The sequence below is a fragment of the Pecten maximus genome, chromosome 2 (assembly GCF_902652985.1).
Source record: "Pecten maximus chromosome 2, xPecMax1.1, whole genome shotgun sequence".
Taxonomy (NCBI): Eukaryota; Metazoa; Mollusca; class Bivalvia; order Pectinida; family Pectinidae; genus Pecten; species Pecten maximus.
This window is the reverse complement of record NC_047016.1, coordinates 42668270-42687313: the sequence shown is the minus strand read 5'-3', so window position 1 is coordinate 42687313 and position 19044 is coordinate 42668270. Positions and strand designations below refer to the sequence as shown.

Genomic DNA, 19044 nt, shown 5'->3' with positions numbered 1-19044 from the left:
CATTTTTACCAAATTTTGATCTAGCCCTGGAGAATGTGGACAACTTTTATTATTAACATGCGTGTGTATGATGGTATGAAGTTTACAAACACCTTCAGTCGGTTCGAACAAAAATAGTTTCGAAGCTGTTTGAATTCTATGATTATTTCTCAAAAAAATTAATCAAAGGAGTTTGAATAGTCCGAGTCGATAAAGATGGGACATAGATATAATGCACAGTGAAAGGATGTAGTTTTCTGCTAGATTGCGGACTGTGACGGTGTGGTAAAGAACATTTACACACGTTAAAATAGAGAGAGCATTCATTTTTGTTAAAATATTCAAATGATTTTCTCTTAAACAAAAAGGCCTATGGTCATGATATAAAGCTGGCACGTTCAAGTTTCTGACATGGAACCTCAAAAAGTTTGCAAAAAGAAATGACCTTGACTCGTGTTCAAGGTCACAGGGGTCAAATTTGTTTAAACATCCGTAATACTTTTTCTCAAAAACCATAAGGCCTTGAAACGCAATATCTGGCCAACAGGTTTCTGGATGAAGCATCACCGAGTTTGGAAAAGAAATGACATTGACTAATATTCAAGGTCACAGAAGTAAAGTTTGTCTAATCATTCAAGCGACTTCTCCCAAACAAAATTGTCCAGGAGCACTGTATTTGGCTCGTAGGTTCCTGGGATAACGCTCCACCAATTTTGTGAAAATAAATAACCTTGAACCATATTTTAAGGTTCACAGGGGTCAAATTTGTTAAAACATTAAAACGATAAATCAAAAGAACACTAGTCATGATATCTGGTAGGTTTCCGAGATGGATACCCAAAGACTTATTCGACTGGTGAGTGTCAAAAACATTACGTGTGACTGGAGTGTGTCGGTAACATCATGTGTGACTGGTGAGTGTCAGTAACATTACGTATGACTGATGAGTGTCGGTAACATCATGTGTGACTGGTGAGTGTCAGTAACATTACGTATGACTGATGAGTGTCGGTAACATCATGTGTGACCGGTGAGTGTTGGTAACATCATGTGTGACCGGTGAGTGTCAGTAACATTACGTATGACTGATGAGTGTCGGTAACATCATGTGTGACCGGTGAGTGTCAGTAACATTACGTATAACTGATGAGTGTCGGTAACATCATGTGTGACTGGTGAGTGTCAGTAACATTACGTACGACTGATGAGTGTCGGTAACATCATGTGTGACCGGTGAGTGTTGGTAACATCATGTGTGACCGGTGAGTGTCAGTAACATTACGTACGACTGATGAGTGTCGGTAACATTACGTACGACTGACGAGTGTCGGTAACATTACGTGTGACTGGTGAGTGTCAGTAACATTACGTACGACTGACGAGTGTCGGTAACATTACGTATGACTGATGAGTGTCGGTAACATTACGTACGACTGATGAGTGTCGGTAACATCATGTGTGACCGGTGAGTGTCAATAACATTACGTATGACTGATGAGTGTCGGTAACATCATGTGTGACTGGTGAGTGTCAGTAACATTACGTACGACTGATGAGTGTCGGTAACATTACGTACGACTGACGAGTGTCGGTAACATTACGTATGACTGATGAGTGTCGGTAACATTACGTACGACTGATGAGTGTCGGTAACATCATGTGTGACCGGTGAGTGTCAGTAACATTACGTATGACTGATGAGTGTCGGTAACATCATGTGTGACTGGTGAGTGTCAGTAACATTACGTACGACTGACGAGTGTCGGTAACATTACGTATGACTGATGAGTGTCGGTAACATTACGTACGACTGATTAGTGTCGGTAACATCATGTGTGACCGGTGAGTGTCAGTAACATTACGTATGACTGACGAGTGCCAGTGACATTACATGTGATCGATGAGTGTCGGTGACATCACGTGTGACTGGCGAATGTCATTAACATCTCTTGTGACCGGTGAGTGTGAGTAACATCTCCTGTGACTTGACGAGTGTCAGTGACATCATGTGTGACTGGTGAGTGTCTGACATCATGTGTGACTGGTGAGTGTCTGTAACATCATGTGTGACCGTTGAGTGTCGGTGACATCACGTGTGACTGGTGAGTGTCTGACATCATGTGTGACTGGTGAGTGTCCGACATCATGTGTGACTGGTGAGTGTCCGACATCATGTGTGACTGGTGAGTGTCTGTAACATGTGTGACTGGTGAGTGACTGACATCATGTGTGACTGGTGAGTGTCTGACATCATGTGTGACTGGTGAGTGTCTGACATCATGTGTGACTGGTGAGTGTCTGACATCATGTGTGACTGGTGAGTGTCTGACATCATGTGTGACTGGTGAGTGTCAGTAACATCATGTGTGACTGGTGAGTGTCAGTAACATCATGTGTGACTGGTGAGTGTCAGTGACATCATGTGTGACTGGTGAGTGTCAGTGACATCATGTGTGACTGGCGAGTGTCAGTGACATCATGTGTGACTGGTGAGTGTCAGTAACATCATGTGTGACTGGTGAGTGTCAGTGACATCATGTGTGACTGGTGAGTGTCAGTGACATCATGTGTGACTGGTGAGTGTCTGTGACATCATGTGTGACTGGTGAGTGTCAGTGACATCATGTGTGACTGGTGAGTGTCAGTAACATCATGTGTGACTGGTGAGTGTCGGTAACATCATGTGTGACTGGCGAGTGTCAGTGACATCATGTGTGACTGGTGAGTGTCGGTAACATCATGTGTGACTGGTGAGTGTCAGTGACATCATGTGTGACTGGTGAGTGTCGGTAACATCATGTGTGACTGGCGAGTGTCGGTGACAACATGTGTGACTGGTGAGTGTCAGTGACATCATGTGTGACTGGTGAGTGTCGGTAACATCATGTGTGACTGGCGAGTGTCAGTGACATCATGTGTGACTGGTGAGTGTCAGTGACATCATGTGTGACTGACGAGTGTCTGACATCATGTGTGACTGACGAGTGTCTGACATCATGTGTGACTGGTGAGTGTCTGACATCATGTGTGACTGGTGAGTGTCTGACATCATGTGTGACTGACGAGTGTCAGTGACATCATGTGTGACTGGTGAGTGTCTGACATCATGTGTGACTGGTGAGTGTCTGACATCATGTGTGACTGACGAGTGTCTGACATCATGTGTGACTGGTGAGTGTCTGACATCATGTGTGACTGGTGAGTGTCTGACATGTGTGACTGGTGAGTGTCTGACATCATGTGTGACTGGTGAGTGTCTGACATCATGTGTGACTGGTGAGTGTCTGACATCATGTGTGACTGGTGAGTGTCTGACTTCATGTGTGACTGGTGAGTGTCTGACATCATGTGTGACTGGTGAGTGTCAGTAACATCATGTGTGACTGGTGAGTGTCTGACATCATGTGTGACTGGTGAGTGTCTGACATCATGTGTGACTGGTGAGTGTCAGTAACATCATCTGTGACTGGTGAGTGTCAGTGACATTATGTGTGACTGGTGAGTGTCTGACATCATGTGTGACTGATGAGTGTCTGACATCATGTGTGACTGGTGAGTGTCAGTAACATCATCTGTGACTGGTGAGTGTCAGTGACATTATGTGCGACTGGTGAGTGTCTGACATCATGTGTGACCGTTGAGTGTCTGTAACATCATGTGTGACTGGCGAGTGTCTGACATCATGTGTGACCGTTGAGTGTCGGTGACATCACGTGTGACTGGCGAGTGTCATTGACATTACGTGTGACCGATGAGTGTCGGTGACATCACATGTGACTAATCAATAATGTAACATGTGGCTGGTCAGTGGGTTTATGTGGTAAAAAGAACCATAAGTCAGAGTAGATAAATATAAATGATTTAATTTCCCTTTGTCTGATTACAATCAACCGGTGTGTGAATCTTGTTCATATCTGGTCTCATGAATGTGACATTTCTTCTGTCTCCGCATCAAGCATTTCCTTTGTCAAACCTGCTAATCTGTAGTACTCGGAATAGTTGTATTTTCGTAGAGGAAAATATTTTTCTAAATACCCTGTTAAAAAAAACAAAAAATGAGTTGATAAAGAGCTGGAAACAAACAGGTGTACATATAGAGGACAATTACCTGGATAAAATCGTCTGTCAGTGTTCACAAAGTCTACTGTTTTAATTTGAAAACTATAATTTAAAGGTGTTACAATTTCTGGAATACCTCATATCATAGATAGTATCCATACATCATTTAATGGTCATTGGTATCTTGACATCTAAGAATTAAACAATCTAATTTTTTTTATATTTATTTTATTTTTCAACAATCTAATTGTCTCCCTTTACTCATGAGATCCTACAGTGATCTTGGCATCCATCATTGAATACTGTCATTTTCTCCACTTCTCTCATTGTTCGTCTTTTACTCTTAATCATTGAAGTGCATAAGATTACAGAGAAAGGACTATCAAGAACCTTCTGAGAAATAAGGATAACAAACTTCAACTTACAAAATTCAAAATGGCCACCACTTTCACAAAGTGCTGAATGCCAACAAAGTGATCCCTTGACAGATGACAGAAAGCATGCTACTGAAAATGCTTTAGCTTTTCATCTTACCATAATCCTGGGCCTTGGCAACCTCAAACTGTAGGCGTTGGTGTTGCTTCTGACATACACCTGTGACTTTACTAGGCAGAACCTCGCCTGTCATGGGGTCCAAAAACTGCTGTAGAAGGTCCCTATTCTGTAACCATAGTAAATTATGTCAGAAACCATAGTAGCCATAGTTGTGTTTCAGATACAATAAAAAAGGATATCAACAATATATCAGCATAAAAAGAGCCTGGCAGAACAAGAGATTCCTGAGAGATCTTGGTGTTCACCATTGAACGAATTTACTGGTCCTATGAAAGATTGATCTTTTGTTCTCAACTTTTCTCATGTTTCCAATCTTGCTCTGAATCATTGGATAACAAGAGGCCCAGCAGACCTGAATTGCTCACATGGCAGCAAGTGGCAATAATGACAAAGTGACTATTTCCAATTTTTATGTTGACTGTAATATGTCAGTGATGTATCAGACAATGGTATACAATATTTATAACAGAGGTGATATGATTCTCTGATGCATTTGGTGAATCATAATGTAGGGTTTTGCATTGATGCATTGTCCGAGTCTGTTATGGTATTGAAATACCAACAAGAGGCTCATGGGCTTTAATGGTGACCTACAATCTATATACAATATATATTTCTGTCAATTTGACTCATTTTGGCCATGCCCATTACTCAGCCCCATAAAACTGCTATCCCATGCTGATATCCTAAATGATTAATAAATTCAATACATGTATTCCAAAAGAGCAAATTAACAAATGATGCTCAGAAGTCTCGTTTTTCTACACAAACTATAGTATATTTTACTAACTCCCGAAGGGGAAAGCTTATTGAAAAGGAAATTAAAATATTCTTCCATCTGTTTGGACCTTGAGAAGAAGATTGTTGAGATTTCAGTCAATTTGACCCCTAACTGTCATAGTACCTACCTATATATGTATGTACCCTGAACTTAAATACTGTACTACCTACCTTATAGCTTACACACAGGAACTGATCTCTACAGACAGGACAAGCATTTCCTGTACTGATTACATTTTTTCTCTGAAACAAATATGAAAAAATACAATTAAAAAAATAATTAACTTTGCAGTTTATACAAATTATCAAAACTATACAAAGATTGTTAGCGTTTTTAATCCAGAATTTGCAGAAAGATTGGCACTAATTCCTTTTTAGTAGTGAGTTTTGAAGGAATTAACCAATACATTTTACGTATTTTGCTCAATGTTATCATGAGGACCTGAATTATTCAAAGAAATAATTTTGTTAAAAGCAAGCACAAAGAAAATTCTTTTATTTTGAAGTAATGTATGTAAACGATAAGAGGTATAACAAGAGAAAATTAAAACTAATGTTTATTATGGTATACATGAAATTCATGAATACACGAATTTGTTCTTTGTTTGTTAATAATACCAACCACACAAGTTATCCTTGTTTCCGGAGCAATGTGACCTCTAAAGTTCCGTCTGTAGTGTTTCCACACAGGATCATCGCCATATGTGTCTCTGTATGCTGATCAAATCAAGGTATAATTATGTTATCACTATACATAACACAGTATATCACTTACACAGGTATAATAATTACACACAACACAGTATATCATATGTAATAATTACACACAATACAGTATATCACATGTAATAATTACACACAACACAGTATATCATATGTAGTAATTACACACAACACAGTATATCATATGTAATAATTACACACAACATAGTATATCATATGTAATAAATACACACAACATAGTATATCACGTAATAATTACACACAACACAGTATATCATATGTAATAAATACACACAACATAGTATATCATATGTAATAAATACACACAACATAGTATATCACGTAATAATTACACACAACACAGTATATCATATGTAATAATTACACACAACACAGTATATCATATGTAATAATTACACACAACACAGTATATCATATGTAATAATTACACTCAACACAGTATATCATATGTAATAAATACACACAACACAGTATATCATATGTAATAATTACACTCAACACAGTATATCATATGTAATAAATACACACAACATAGTATATCAAGTAATAATTACACACAACACAGTATATCATATGTAACAATTACACACAACACAGTATATCACATGTAATAGTTACACACAACAGTGTATCACGTAATAAATACACACAACACAGTATATCATATGTAATAATTGCACACAACACAGTATATCACATGTAATAATTACACACAACACAGTGTATCACATGTAATAATTACACACAACACAGTATATCATTTATAATAATTACACATAACACAGTATATCATATGTAATAATTACACACAACACAGTGTATCACGTAATAATTACACACAACACAGTATATCACATGTAATAATTACACAACACAGTGTATCACGTAATAAATACACACAACACAGTATATCATATGTAATAATTACACACAACACAGTATATCATATGTAATAATTACACACAACACAGACTGTATATCATTTGTGATAATTATGCATAACACTTTATCATATATGTAATAACAAGAGGCCAAAATGACTTGTATAGCTCACCTGCTGATTCAAAATCAAAGTTTATGGTGACCAATGCTGACTTTAAGTTCAACACCTCTACTGGCCCAATATCATGACCCTGGTCTTGTTGAAGTGCAGAATTTCAACTCATGTGACTACTCTGACCTTGAAAGCATGTCAAGGTCATGATTTGAAAAAGGTCTTGAATTCTTTCGTTTCACTATCAATATGGCCTAATATCATGACACTATGTATGACTTAGTTTTTGAGAAGGTAAGACTTGATCTTTTGGAATAGTATATGTCAAGCTAATACTTTGGAGCAAATTCAATAGACCTTCATTCTAGCACGCTACACACCAAATATCAAGTCGCTAAGATTCTCAGTTATTGAGAAGAAGTTGTTTAAAAGATTTTAGCATATTCTAGCCCTGTGAACTTGAATGTAGGTCAAGGCCATTCATTTGAAATAACTTGGGAGCCCTTCACCCAGCATACTAAAGGCCCAATATCAAGACTCTGGGCCGATTGCTTATTGAGAAGATGTTGTTTAAAGACTTGAGGTCAAGGGCCCTGGTGTGAGGAACTTTCACAGCACTCCACAGCAGGAACCTACAAGCCAAAGATGAGTACTTTGGGTCTATTAGAACAACTTGAGAAGAAGATTCACACATTATTTTTTTTACTGTGAAAATAAGTCAATGTATTTATGAGGAATCTTTATACCACTTTGTCCTAGGAACCTGCTGGCAAAATATCAGCCCACTGCATGGGCCTTCTGGAACTTGAAAAGAGGACTCTTTAACATTTTATCATAATTGACCTATGTGATCTTGAAAATAGGTCAAGGTCATTTACATGTATAAGGGAACTTTTATGTGCTTTTTCCCATTTTTTGCTTAAATATATTTTTTTTTTCAGTTGACAGACAGATGAACGAACCATGGAAGCTCACTCCTGTGCTATACTGTAAGCTCACTGGCACTTTGTGTCATGTGAGCTAACAACAAATAAGTCTAAATAAGTCTGCTGACTTTGTAGGTATAACTTATTTCTAGAATTGCGATTGTGAGCAACAGCAGAAGTCACCCTGACCAACCATCATATCAAGAACATGACCTGGACATCCTGAAATATTCTATGACTATGACGTACCTTCACATTAAAACCATGACGTACCTTCACATTAGAACCAAGATGGACGTCCACATTAGAACTATGATGGACGGCCACATTAGAACAATGATGGAGGTCCACATTAGAACCATGATGGACGGCCATATTAGAACTATGATGGACAGCCACATTAGAACTATGATGGACGGCCATATTAGAACTATGATGGACGGCCACATCAGAACTATGATGGACAGCCACATTAGAACTATGATGGACGGCCATATTAGAACTATGATGGACAGCCACATTAGAACTATGATGGACGGCCATATTAGAACTATGATGGACGACCATATTAGAACTATGATGGACAGCCACATTAGAATTATGATGGATGCCCACATTAGAACTATGATGGAAGTCCACATTAGAACTATGATGGATGTCCACATTAGAACTATGATGGAGGTCCACATTAGAACTATGATGGACGTCCACATTAGAACTATGATGGACGGCCACATTAGAACTATGATGGACAGCCACATTAGAACTATGATGGACGGCCATATTAGAACTATGATGGAGGCCCACATTAGAACTATGATGGAGGTCCACATTAGAACTATGATGGACGGCCATATTAGAACTATGATGGATGTCCACATTAGAATTATGATGGATGCCCACATTAGAACTATGATGGAGGTCCACATTAGAACTATGATGGATGTCCACATTAGAACTATGATGGATGTCTACATTAGAACTATGATGGATGTCCACATTAGAACTATGATGGAGGTTCACATTAGAACTATGATGGACGGCCACATTAGAACTATGATGGATGTCTACATTAGAACTATGATGGACAGCCACATTAGAACTATGATGGAGGTCCACATTAGAACTATGATGGATGTCCATATTAGAACCATGATGGATGTCCACATTAGAACTATGATGGACAGCCACATTAGAACCATGATGGAGGTCCACATTAGAACTATGATGGAGGTCCACATTAGAACTATGATGGATGTCCACATTAGAACAATGATGGAGGTTCACATTAGAACTATGATGGACAGCCACATTAGAACTATGATGGATGTCCACATTAGAACTATGATGGAGGTCCACATTAGAACTATGATGGAGGTCCACATTAGAACTATGATGGATGTCCACATTAGAACTATGATGGATGTCCACATTAGAACAATGATGGAGGTCCACATTAGAACCATGATGGATGTCCACATTAGAACTATGATGGAGGTCCACATTAGAACTATGATGGAGGTCCACATTAGAACTATGATGGATGTCCACATTAGAACTATGATGGATGTCTACATTAGAACTATGATGGATGTCCATATTAGAACTATGATGGACAGCCACATTAGAACTATGATGGAGGCCCACATTAGAACTATGATGGACAGCCACATTAGAACTATGATGGACAGCCACATTAGAACTATGATGGATGTCCACATTAGAACTATGATGGACGGCCACATTAGAACTATGATGGAGGTCCACATTAGAACTATGATGGAGGCCCACATTAGAATTATGATGGATGTCTACATTAGAACTATGATGGAGGTCCACATTAGAACTATGATGGAGGTCCACATTAGAACTATGATGGAGGTCCACATTAGAACTATGATGGAGGTCCACATTAGAACTATGATGGAGGTCCACATTAGAACTATGATGGACGGCCACATTAGAACTATGATGGAGGTCCACATTAGAACTATGATGGAGGTCCACATTAGAACTATGATGGATGTCCACATTAGAACTATGATGGAGGTCCACATTAGAACCATGATGGATGTCCACATTAGAACTATGATGGACAGCCACATTAGAACTATGATGGATGTCCACATTAGAACTATGATGGACAGCCACATTAGAACTATGATGGATGTCCACATTAGAACTATGATGGATGTCCACATTAGAACTATGATGGAGGCCCACATTAGAACCATGATGGATGTCCACATTAGAACTATGATGGAGGTCCACATTAGAACCAAGATGGACGTCCACATTAGAACTATGATGGATGTCCACATTAGAACTATGATGGACAGCCACATTAGAACTATGATGGAGGTCCACATTAGAACTATGATGGAGGTCCACATTAGAACCATGATGGATGTCCACATTAGAACTATGATGGACGGCCACATTAGAACTATGATGGATGTCCACATTAGAACTATGATGGATGTCTACATTAGAACTATGATGGATGTCTACATTAGAACTATGATGGACAGCCACATTAGAACTATGATGGACAGCCACATTAGAACCATGATGGATGTCCACATTAGAACTATGATGGACGGCCACATTAGAACTATGATGGATGTCCACATTAGAACTATGATGGATGTCTACATTAGAACTATGATGGATGTCCACATTAGAACTATGATGGAGGTTCACATTAGAACTATGATGGACGGCCACATTAGAACTATGATGGATGTCTACATTAGAACTATGATGGACAGCCACATTAGAACTATGATGGAGGTCCACATTAGAACCATGATGGATGTCCACATTAGAACTATGATGGATGTCTACATTAGAACTATGATGGATGTCCACATTAGAACTATGATGGAGGTTCACATTAGAACTATGATGGACGGCCACATTAGAACTATGATGGACAGCCACATTAGAACTATGATGGACGGCCATATTAGAACTATGATGGACAGCCACATTAGAACTATGATGGACGGCCATATTAGAACTATGATGGAGGTCCACATTAGAACAATGATGGATGTCCACATTAGAACTATGAAAACTTCCACATTAGAACTATGATGGATGTCCACATTAGAACTATGATGGAGGTTCACATTAGAACTATGATGGACGGCCACATTAGAACTATGATGGACAGCCACATTAGAACTATGATGGACGGCCATATTAGAACTATGATGGACAGCCACATTAGAACTATGATGGACGGCCATATTAGAACTATGATGGACGACCATATTAGAACTATGATGGACGACCATATTAAAACTATGATGGAGGTCCACATTAGAACTATGATGGACAGCCACATTAGAACTATGATGGACAGCCACATTAGAACTATGATGGATGTCCATATTAGAACCATGTTGGATGTCCATATTAGACACAATGATGGATGTCCGCATTAAAACTCTGACCTACCTTTACTCTGCAGGTATTGTTTACTTATTTCTGCATCAGCAACATTGTAATCTATTCCTTTTCTAGAATCCCGTTCAGGTTCCTTTTCATCTATTTGTTCATTTCTTTTCCTGAGACAAGCACAAGTCACGGATAAAGATCTCTGTTGTACTGCCTGGTAATACAAACAAGAGCTCTTTGAGAACAACAAAATGTGCCAATTGATGAATAACATTTTATGTACATGTAGATACTAAACTGAATCTATATTAAATAGTCGTCTTTCTGAAAGCTGAATAGATTTTGATCAAATTTGGCCTGGAGCATTATTGGTCCAATGAGGTCAAATTAATATATTGTATAAACGGGTGTGTGGCTCCCCTGGGACCAGAGCCCCAATAGGGAAATATAGGTAAATCATTTCAATTGCTACTTGTCCTGAACTATTGAATGGACTTTGATCCAATTTGCTCTGGAGCATTATTGGGCAAAGGCTTTAAGGCTGAAAGGATTTCTACAGATCAGGAGCAACTACAAAGGACAAAACAGGAAGTCAAACCGATTGAAAAGAGAGGTCCATTGGTCCTGTATCGCTCATCTGTTATTTAAGTAATTTTGACGAAGGCGGAAAGCATTCAAAGTTATATTACATATACTTTTCCCATTTAGGATATTTCCTTTAATTAACGTTCAGCTTTCTGGTTTCAAAGAAGATCAAAATAAAATTGAGGTCGACATTAAAACCTAATCATCTTATTATGTTTTATTGGGCCCTGCCCTTCCAGGTGAAACAGACCCTCCATATATACAAGAGTTCCCAGAGGGATCTTGATGCCCACCATTGAATGATCATAATCAGTCCTATGAAGACTTAAATTTTCTCTACTTTTCCCTTTTTTCCCCTCTTCCTCCTATGCATTTGATAACATGTGGAACCTACATAGGATTCTAATAAAGTTCAAAGAAGAACTTTCTGAAATATATCAATAATCTAGAAAATGCCTAAGACATAAATGCCCACACTGCCACTTGACACTCCAAAGTTTGGCTAGGATCACATCAGCAGTTCCTGAGGTTAGCTAGTTACATGGGATGGACATGGGTAACACTATATGCCCCCCTCCCATTTTTTCATGGCAAGGGCATAAACACTTCAAGTGTCAAAATCCAAGTTGTCTGTCAGCTACTGGGTTTTCCCATGGCCAATCAGACTCAAAATTGAATGGGTACCAGGGTGAGAAAATATCCAGGTCCAATGACCCAGGCTAGTAGCTTTGGCCAGTGGGCAGGTAACTACTGGTGACTACCTTACTAGCCTGATTGGAAAGTGCAGCATTTCTCGCATTTTATACTTTTTCCTTAGTAACTTCAGGCTCAGTTTAATTATACCAACATGTTTCACCTTTACTTTGGGCATACTTTTGAACCCCAACTGTAAATCTAAACAAGAGGCCCAGGGGCCTTAACGGTCATCTGACTCTAAATTAAAAACCTTCTATTATTGTAGTATGTATTCTCTGTAGCAAGTATATAGTGGCACTGTTGGCCATGGTGGCCATCTTGGATTTCTGACCGATCCAATAAATAACAACACTTGGCCAGAACCATCTCAGGATCATTTCTGGTAAGTTACAGCTGAATCCCACTGATGGAATTTGAGAAGAAGTTTGAAATAGGTGTTGTTCAGGAAAAACCATGATTGCGCAATCATGTTACAAAATGGCCGCCGTGGCTACCATGTCGAAGCTTTTACGAAGCCAAAAAATAACCACACTTTGTTGCCTCTCCTTCCTTAACATCCTCACCAATTTCCAGCTCAATCGCACCAGTGGAACTGGAGAAGAAGTTTAAAACGTGTTTTTCAAGACGGTTGCCATGGCGGCCATCTTGGATTTCTGACCGACTTGAAAAATAACAACACTTGGTCAGGACCATCACAAAATCATTTCTGTTAAGTAAGAGCTCAATCCCACTGGTGGAATTTGAGAAGAAGTTTGATATAGGTGTTGTTCAGAAGAACAATGATTGCGCAATCATGTTACAAATGGCTGCCGTGGCTGCCATGTCAAAGTTTTTACGAGGCTGAAAAATAACAACACTTTGTTGCCTCTCCTTCCTTAACATCCTCACCAATTTCCAGCTCAATCGCACCAGTGGAACTGGAGAAGAAGTTTAAAACGTGTTTTTCAAGATGGTTGCCATGGCGGCCATCTTGGATTTCTGACCGACTTGAAAAATAACAACACTTGGTCAGGACCATCTCAGGATCATTTCTGGTTAGTTAAAGCTGAATCCCACTGATGGAATTTGAGAAGAAGTTTGAAATAGGTGTTGTTCAGAAGAACAATGATTGCGCAATCATGTTACAAAATGGCTGCCGTGGCTGCCATGTCAAAGTTTTTACATAGCCGAAAAATAACAACACTTTATTGGCTCTCCTTCCTTAACATCCTCACCAATTTCCAGCTCAATCACACCAGTGGAACTGGAGAAGAAGTTTAAAATGTGTTTTTCAAGATGGTTGCCATGGCGGCCATCTTGGATTTCTGACCGACCTGAAAAATAACAACACTTCCTCAGGACCATCCCAGGATCATTTCAGGCAAGTTTCAGCTCAATCTCACCAGTGGAACTTGAGAAGAAGTTTCAAATGTGTTTTCAAAATGGCGGCAATTGTGGCCATCTTGGATTTCGGACCGACCCGAAAATTAACAACACTTGGTCAGGACCATCCCAGCATCATTTCAGGCAAGTTTCAGCTCAATCCCACTGGTGGAACTTGAGAAGAAGTTTAAAATGTGAAAAGTTTACGCACGGCGGACGGCGCACGGCAGACGGCGCACGGCGCACGGCGCACGACGACGGACGAAGCATGATGACTATAGGTCATCCTGACCCTTCGGGTCAGATGACCTAAAAATCTAGATCTAAATTAATTTCTGTCCTGGGGGCAACTAGGAACCAAGGGGAACCTACATGTGAAATTTAAGAAATATCAATCAAGTACTTTTCAAGAAATTAAAATAGAGTTAACAATCTTCAAATGTCAAAATACAAAATGGCCGACTGTCAGCCATTTTGTTTCCCCAACCTGATTAGTCTAACAAGAGGCCCAGGGGCCTTAACGGTCATCTGACTAAATTAAAACCCTTATATTATTGTAGTATGCATTCTCTGTAGCAAGTATATAGTGGCACTGTTGGCCATCTTGGATATCTGACCGACCCAATAAATAATAACACTTGGTCTGGACCATCTAAGGATCATTTCTGGTAAGTTAGAGCTGAATCCCACCAGTGGAATTTGAGAAGAAGTTTGAAATAGGTGTTGTTCAGGAAAACCATGATTGCGCAATCATGTTACAAAATGGCTGCCATTGCTGCCATGCCAAAGTTTTTACAAGGCCGAAAAAATAGCAACACTTTGTTGGCACTCCTTCCTTAACATCCTCACCAATTTCAAGCTCAATGGCACCAGTGGAACTGGAGAAGAAGTTTAAAATGTGTTTTTTAAGATGGCGGATATGGCGGCCATCTTGCATTTCAGACCAATCTAAAAAATAACAACACTTGGTCGTGATCATCTCAGGAACATTTCAGGCAAGTTTCAGCCCAACAGCACTGGTGGAACTTGAGAAGAAGTTTAAAATGTGTTTTCAAAATGGCGGCTATGGGGGCCATCTTGGATTTCGGACCGACCCGAAAAATAACAACACTTGGTCGGGATCATATCAGGATCATTTCAGGCAAGTTTCAGCTCAATAGTACTGCTGGAACTTGGGAAGAAGTTTAAAATGTGTTTTTCAAGATGGCGCCTATGGTGGCCATCTTGGATTTCGGACCGACCCGAAAAATAACAACACTTGGTCATGATCATATCAGGATCATTTCAGGCAAGTTTCAGCTCAATAGCACTGGTGGAACCTGAGAAGAAGTTTAAAATGTGTTTTCAAAATGGCAGCTATGGCGGCCATCTTGGATTTCGGACCGACCCGAAAAATAACAACACTTGGTCGGGATCATATCAGGATCATTTCAGGCAAGTTTCAGCTCAATAGCACTTGTGGAACTTGAGAAGAAGTTTAAAATAAGTTTTTCAAGATGGCGGCTATGGCGGCCATCTTGGATTTCGGACGGACCCGAAAAATAACAACACTTGGTCGGGATCATATCAGGATCATTTCAGGCCAGTTTCAGCTCAATAGCACTGGTGGAACCTGAGAAGAAGTTTAAAATGTGTTTTTCAAGATGGCGGCTATGGCGGCCATCTTGGATTTTGGACCGACCCGAAAAATAACAACACTTGGTCGGGATCATATCAGGATCATTTCAGGCAAGTTTCAGCTCAATAGCACTGGTGGAACTTGAGAAGAAGTTTAAAATGTGTTTTTTCAAGATGGCGGCTATGGCGGCCATCTTGGACTTCAGACCGACCCGAAAAATAACAACACTTGGTCGGGATCATCTCAGGATCATTTCTGGCAAGTTTCAGCCCAACAGCCCTGGTGGAACTTGAGAAGAAGTTTAAAATAAGTTTTTCAAGATGGCGGCTATGGCGGCCATCTTCGATTTCGGACGGACCCGAAAAATAACAACACTTGGGCGGGATCATATCAGGATCATTTCAGGCCAGTTTCAGCTCAATAGCACTGGTGGAACCTGAAAAGAAGGTTAAAATGTGTTTTTCAAGATGGCGGCTATGGCGGCCATCTTGGATTTTGGACCGACCCGAAAAATAACAACACTTGGTCAGGATCATCTCAGGATCATTTCAGGCAAGTTTCAGCTCAAAAGCACTGGTGGAACTTGAGAAGAAGTTTAAAATGTGTAGTTCAAGATGGCGGCTATGGCGGCCATCTTGGATTTTAGACTGACCCGAAAAATAACAACACTTGGTCGGGATCATCTCAGGATCATTTCTGGCAAGTTTCAGCCCAACAGCACTGGTGGAACTTGAGAAGAAGTTTAAAATGTGTTTTCAAAATGGTGGCTATGGCGGCCATCTTGGATTTCGGACTGACCCGAAAAATAACAACACTTGGTCAGGACCATCTCAGGATCATTTCAGGAAAGTTTCAGCTTAATCCCACTGGTGGAACTTGAGAAGAAGATTGAAATGTGAAAAGTTTACGGACGGCGGACGGCGGACGACGACGGACGAAGCACGATGGCTATAGGTCATCCTGACCCTTCGGGTCAGATGACCTAAAAATGACATGCACAACTAGTAACTAAGGGGAACCTACCAGCATTGTAAGATTGGCTTACAAAAAAGCTGTCACCATGTGTCTGGAGGTTACCGCTTTGAGAAGAAGTTTAAAATGTGAAAAGTTAACGCACAGTGGACTACAGATGAAGCATGATGGCTCTTACGTATACTCCAATAATATTAGAGGTTTACACGACAGGAAACTTTTGACAGGCTGTCATGTAACCTCTAATCACCACCGCGCATAAAACCTGTTGCTGTGACCCACCTAATTAAAGTCGTTTAAAAGTTATCTTTACTCACATTTCATATGATCTGACCTACCTTATTCTATTTATCTATCATAAATACACAAAGTCACACGTGTATCCATATCTATATCCAAGATCAGTGATTATTAGCCTCTTTTGTCGTTTAAGCGTAAGTCCCATTTGTATATACCGCCATACTTGTTTTGATTGTGACCTCTCGAGGTTATTTCCGGTTTATCCAAATATGGAGTTGAAATAGACGAAACAAACGAAACGCTGTGAAAATATTACGCTACGTTTTCCATTTATTTGCATTCCGTATTTTGTAATAACCAGGAACAGCAAAGTTGTTTCAGTGACCCAATATTTAACACAGTAGGTTGCAAGTGAATTATTGTGGATATAGTTATATTTAAGAGGTGTCCATCAACAGTTTGTGCATAAATGGATTGATACTCCATCAACAAGTAAGCGTACACATATTTGTTAACAAAAATTATCGTTTTAGATGGTTTATGACACTTTTTTCGTCTCGCCCTAGAATCAGGGCGCTGGCAGCTACAAGAAAAACACGCTGAGGGGATATGAGGTCGCAATATCCACCAATGTAATCAGGTGGAATAAGATCTCATATACGTATAGGAGTAGATGGCTCTAGGTCATCCTGCCCAAGGTCATGCAGATAACCTAAAAACATTGCCCTTGAATTTTTTTTTTATTCATTTTTATGGTAAGCGAGTAATTATTGTTTGAAAATGGTGTAGTAGAAATAATGTTAAAACTTAAATATAAAAGTACATGTTATTTAACCATTTTTTGTGAATATGATCAATAATATTTTCAATGATTTAGAGGAATTTTGAACAGACTTCGAATGAGATATTATTTTCAACCTTTTGGTCTTCCTTTGAATTTCTACTTCATAATTTAAGCGAGTTTAAAGGAAGTTGGCCCATGGGTTCAGCACATATACCGGTATATTTACATTTACACTGCAGCCCCACTATATAATTTTACCAAGCTCACTTGAAGGTTACGAGTCCATAACTTCCAAACCTTTATTTTGATGTCATTATTATTGTGACGTCATAATTGTCACGTCGGCGATAACGAAAGATGGCTGTTGAAAAAGCTGTTCCGTCTTTGACGATATCATTCTTGGATATAAGTCTTTTCAAATCGTTGTCAAATGTAAATATAAGCATTGGTCTACTTTCAGTTGGCAGTTATGGGCTGATGAATGCCAATTGGACACAGGCAAACTCACCTTGAAGTGCCAGCGCGCTTCATTAAATTTGCCTTTGTCCAGTTGGCATTCATCAGCCAATAAATTCCAACTGAAAGCAGTATGAACGTCATTATGAACGTGGTTTCATTAGATACTACAGTAGGGGTATCCGGCCCTAATTTACTGAGTTAGGGTTTTGAATCAATCTCAAAACGTATTGTTAATATAAGTATAAACATGTCACCTTTGAAATTACTAATTCTTGAAGAATTTGTGTGCACGCGTTAATGTGAATAGCACGAAACATCTTCTGTGCAAAAAAAAGCTGCAAGCCTCCAATGTCGAATGAAGTGTCTTATTGACTACGATTTCGTCCGATCTAAATCATAGAAATGTTTTATGGTAGGGTCCATTCGCTGTATGGGGGTTATTAGATTCTTGAAATGTTTTTTGGGGAAAATTGTGTTTAGATGCCATTTGATTAAAAAAATAACTCAAATTCAAATGTATATTTTCATTTGATCTCATCTCAATATTTCAGAAGCTAAATAAGGCGAGTTGTTGAAGTCTATACATAAATTATTCACTTCTTCTGAATGGCTTCGTCGGAGTTTCTAAAAAGGTCGATGTTTTCTGCAGATTTTTTCATATCAAAATAATTGCAACTGCTCCAATTACCTTATCATATAGTGTTTTTACTTTATATTTAGCCATTCCTTGCAGGCAGTGCAATTTGAATCATCATTTTTGCAGTTATTTTTTATATGATTTTGGGTTCAAGACATACGTAGGCATGCAACGGTGAATTGTGAATACAAAAGAGCTTTTTGTGTCGATTCCGACAATAATTCGTGTATTGATCACAATATTTTAAAC

At 39.3% G+C, this 19044-nt stretch overlaps 1 protein-coding gene across 1 annotated transcript; it reads right to left on the bottom strand.

Annotated features, from left to right (window-relative positions):
- Positions 1–3822: 3822 nt before the first annotated feature.
- LOC117322150 (28S ribosomal protein S18b, mitochondrial-like) lies at positions 3823–18549 on the bottom strand. The gene is made up of 6 exons (XM_033876916.1): positions 18413–18549; positions 11503–11656; positions 5996–6090; positions 5545–5616; positions 4573–4699; positions 3823–4015 (listed from the first exon to the last, which is right to left on the bottom strand). Exons 1-6 carry the CDS (start codon positions 18473–18475, stop codon positions 3900–3902), a joined length of 627 nt encoding a protein of 208 aa, XP_033732807.1. The 5' UTR covers positions 18476–18549; the 3' UTR covers positions 3823–3899.
- Between the last annotated feature and the right edge of the window lie 495 nt (positions 18550–19044).